The sequence below is a fragment of the Rhincodon typus genome, chromosome 26 (assembly GCF_021869965.1).
Source record: "Rhincodon typus isolate 14 chromosome 26, sRhiTyp1.1, whole genome shotgun sequence".
NCBI classification, from domain to species: Eukaryota; Metazoa; Chordata; class Chondrichthyes; order Orectolobiformes; family Rhincodontidae; genus Rhincodon; species Rhincodon typus.
Window position 1 is genome coordinate 2704502 of NC_063357.1, and position 4131 is coordinate 2708632.

At 50.4% G+C, this 4131-nt stretch overlaps 1 protein-coding gene across 1 annotated transcript in view; it reads left to right on the forward strand.

Moving 5' to 3' along the window:
• rskr (ribosomal protein S6 kinase related) overlaps window positions 1–4125 on the forward strand; it is a 17179-nt gene extending 13054 nt beyond the window's left edge. The window contains 4 exon segments of the mRNA XM_048612600.1: window positions 1115–1204; window positions 1708–1796; window positions 2698–2808; window positions 3318–4125. Of these exon segments, the coding sequence (XP_048468557.1) occupies window positions 1115–1204; window positions 1708–1796; window positions 2698–2808; window positions 3318–3521 (494 nt within the window). The 3' untranslated portion in view covers window positions 3522–4125.
• The last annotated feature ends 6 nt before the right edge of the window (window positions 4126–4131 follow it).

A 4131-nucleotide genomic window follows, 5' to 3' on the forward strand; every position in this document is an offset into this window, starting at 1 on the left:
CCTCCCCCCGCCCCCAACCTCCCTTTCCCTCTCCCTCTCTCTCTGTCTGGGATGAGGGAACAGGGCTTTGCTCCTCTGGGACTACAGCAATATGTAACTGCTACTGAGCAATGTGTACTTTTCATATATTCCTGATAGCAATTCTGATTGTTTTCGAATCCTCTGGAGCTCTCCCTCCCTTTCTCTCTCCTCTCCTGCAGGACCCTCAAAGACACCTGTGCTTCTTTAATTCTGCCTCTTACACATCCCTCATTGCAATCACTTCGCTATCAGTTGCTTCACCTTCAGCTGCCTGGGCCCCAAGCTCTGGAAATCCACCCCCCCCCCCCCCCCCCCCCCCCCCCCCTTCAGCTCTCTGCCTCCCCCCCCTTCAATCAGTTGTTCCTTAAACCTATTTCTGTCACCAATACCCCGTAATATCCGAATATCTCTCTGTGTGGCTCAGTGTCAACATTTGCTTCATAATCGCTCTTGTGTAGCCCCTTGGGGTTGCTTTGTTCCATTAAAGGCACTATAGTAATACAAATTGTTGTTAGAATCATACAACAGTTACAGCACAGAAAGAGGGCATTTGGTCCATCTTGTCTGTGCTATATCTCAGTGAGAGTAACCCGCCTCATCCCACATGCCCCCCTTTTACCTACAACCTTCAGGTATTGGTCCAGTTCACTGTTCAGAGCCGCAGTTGAACCTGCCTCTAGCACCCTCTTCGGCAGCAGATTCTAGAACCTGACCAGGTGCTGTGTAAGAATGTTTATTCTCATCTCATCATTGCTCCCTCTGGCAATTATCTTCAATCTGTGCCCCTCTGGTTCTCGAGCCTCCCACCAATGGGAACACTGTCTACTCTGAGGGAAACATGGGAGCACAGGGAGCAGACTTCAGAAAGTTTAGGGTTTGTTGCAAAAGTAAATGATCAATTTTTTAATCAAATCAGTTCCAAAGCAATAAATTGATACATTCAGTTGGTGAGTATTTCATAAAACTGACATTTAACTCTCTCTCTCCCCCTCCGTTTGTCTCCTTTTCTCTCCCTTTCTCTCTCTCTCCCTCTCTCCCTCTCCCTCCCTTCCTCCCTCCCTCTCTCTCTTTCCCCTCTCTCTGTCCCTCTCAGGTCACCTCAAGTTGGCAGATTTTGGTTTTTGCCGCAGACTGTGCCGGGGAGAGAGGGCTTTCACCATCTGTGGGACCATGCAGTACATGGGTAAGGTCACTGGGGAGAGAGGGCTTACACCATCTGTGGGACCATGCAGTACATGGGTAAGGTCACCGGGGAGAGAGGGCTTACACCATCTGTGGGACCATGCAGTACATGGGTAAGGTCACCGGGGAGAGAGGGCTTACACCATCTGTAGGACCATGTAGTACATGGGTAAGGTCACCGGGGAGGGAGGGGTGATGTTATCGAGGTGGTCTAGGTCCAGGAGGGGTCTCTGGGGAGCAGGATATCTGCTCCTAAACTTTTGTTGATGATGGACTGGAGCTGGGAGTGGGAGGAGGAGGAGGTTATCGGAGGAAATATTGGGGTCAAACTGCAATCAGAGTGTGGGGATGGAGAACAGGGAGAAGGGAGTGTTTTGTGCTGGATTTATATGGATACTGATCAAACATTTCACTGCACAGCTCTGGGTAACTGGGCAGTGTTTATTTCTAATCCTCACAGTAGTCTCTCCAGTTGCTGATATCTGACCTGTTAATGGTTCGCAGCTCCTGAAGTGTTAAGGGGTGGTCCGTACAACCATGCAGCTGACTGGTGGTCTCTCGGAATCCTCCTCTTCGCTCTGCTCATCGGCAAGGTAACAACACGGGAAGGAGGGTCACCTTAGAGGCTGGCAGTGCAGCTGTGGGGATTCTGAGGGTATTGTCAAACCGTGATTGTGTCTTTGTTACACAGTGGATCTGACATTGCCTCACATTCAGCTTTCTGTGCCCGAAGCTGCAGAATTCCCTTCCTAAAGCTTCCCATCACTCTCTTTCTCACTGTCTCTTTATTTCTCTCTCTCTCTCCCTCTCTTTTTCTCACCGTCTCTCTCTCTCTCTACCCCCCCTTAAAGACATTCCATCAATGTGATCTCTTTGACTGAGCTTTCTTTGACCTGTCTCAGTATCTTCTCATGTTGCTTGGTGACATATTTGTTCTGTAACACTCCTGAGAAGTGGAATGTTGAAATATTTTACTGTGTGAAGGTGCTGTATAGACACAAGTTGTATCTGGTTTGTGTTTGGTCCAAAAGTGTTACCAGGTGTGGGACTGAATGTCTGTCTGTTTCCTGTCAAAACCCAGCGGAAGAAGCTTGGGGGTGGGAGGCGTTGGATTAAGGAGCAAATGGGTGCTGAGGAGCAATGGGAGACGGGTGCCCCTGGGAGGATGAGGGAGATGGGATAGAAACTGGAGAAAGTGGTGAGCCAAGGGTTGAGGCCTGATTTGTGAGGGAGGGAATGCAGAAGGACAGTCGCATGGACAGACTGATTGATGAACCTTCCTGTATCTCCCTGATCATCTGTGCTCAGGCCCTGTACCCCTCCCCCTCCGCAGTGCCCCGGCTTGTGTTTGGAGTTTGTGAGCTGTGTAGGATTCCAGTTACTGCTGCCGTGTGTGTGTGTGGGGTGGGGTGGGGGTTGGTGTGTGTGGGTGTAGGGGGTGCGCAGGTGTGTGTGTGTGTTGGTGCTGATGTGGTTTCTCTGTCTGACTTACAGTTTCCTGTTGAGCCGCAGAGTGATCACATCTCGATGCTGGTGAGTGTGGAGCAAGCAGACATGAGGCCACCCTCCTCCATCAGCCAGAACCTCACCCTCCTGCTCGCTGAGGTAGGTCACACTCAACACCTTCATCTTTTTATATTCCTTCTCTTCCTTTCTCAGTGCAATCCTAGAGCTCACGGTGATCTTCTCTCCTCTCCCAGTCCCTCATCTGCTTCACCCTGTGTTTCTCTGACTGCCCCCCCACCTCGCCCAAACCCAGGGCAGGGCATCGGAACGCTGTCAGGTGGTTAAATGACCAAGGCACTGAGCATGGAGTTGGGACCAACCACAGCTCCCCCAGGCTCCATGAGTTACTCAGTAAAAGGACTGCTGTTTTCCCTGGCTGTGGGGAGTGTGAATTAGTACAGGAGGAATCCTGTCTGCGCCACCCCTCCCAGCTGAACTGCCTGCTCACCCTCTGGAGGCTCACACACAGCTGCTCCATATCATCAGGACTCTGGAGAGCTGAGGGTCAATCAGGAGTCAGTGGGGGAGGAGAGAAGGCAGATGTGTGGCTGCACAGAGCAGCCCTCAGTTTCACACTCTCTCTCTCTCTCTCTCTGCTTCTGTTTCAGCTTCTGTGCAGAGACCCTCAGCTCCGTTTACACCACCTCGATTTGTTCAGTCAGCATCGCTACTTCCACGGTCTGTCCTTTGATCCTGAATCACTGCAGAAGCTGCCCCTGAAACTTCATCTCACCAGCAACAAACACTTGACTCAAATCAAACCCGATCCCACTGTCTTCAGGGGCTTCGACTGTGACCTGCTGAAAGCTTGAGGCTTCTGAGAGCAGGACAGTGGATAATGTGTGTGTCTGTCCCTCTCCTGATCACTGACGGAAAGATAGTTTCTCAATCACCCTAGCTAATGTGCATTTACTCACTAAGTCCATCTTCACTCACGCGCTCTGTGCTTTTCTCTCTCTCTCTCACACTTGTCTCTCTCTCTCTGTATCTTTCTACATTCTCCCACTCACATTTTCCCTCTGTGAAAGAATGTGAGAAAATATCTCTTTCTTGGCTGTACCCTCATGTGCTGTATCTCTGCTCCATCTTGTCTGCCCCCTCTGGTTCCCCATCCTCTACTCTTTCTCAACCTCCCCCCTTAACCTCCTGGCACTAACAAACCCTCAGGATGTTGCTGTGAGTAGTTTTAGGAATCATGCTTCCCAGATCTCTGGTCTTTGTGTTAGATATTCCTTTTGTATAAGCTTGTTTTGGACAGTGGCTTCTTTTGGAGCTCAGTGCTGAAGGTTAACAGGCTGTATTAAACTGGAGGTCCCATACAGCATGACCCTCATCATCTGGTCGGGACTCATCTGTCTCTGTATAACACTGGGGTACAGTACCGGTGGGGACAGGTCTGTCACTGTGTAACACTGGGGTACA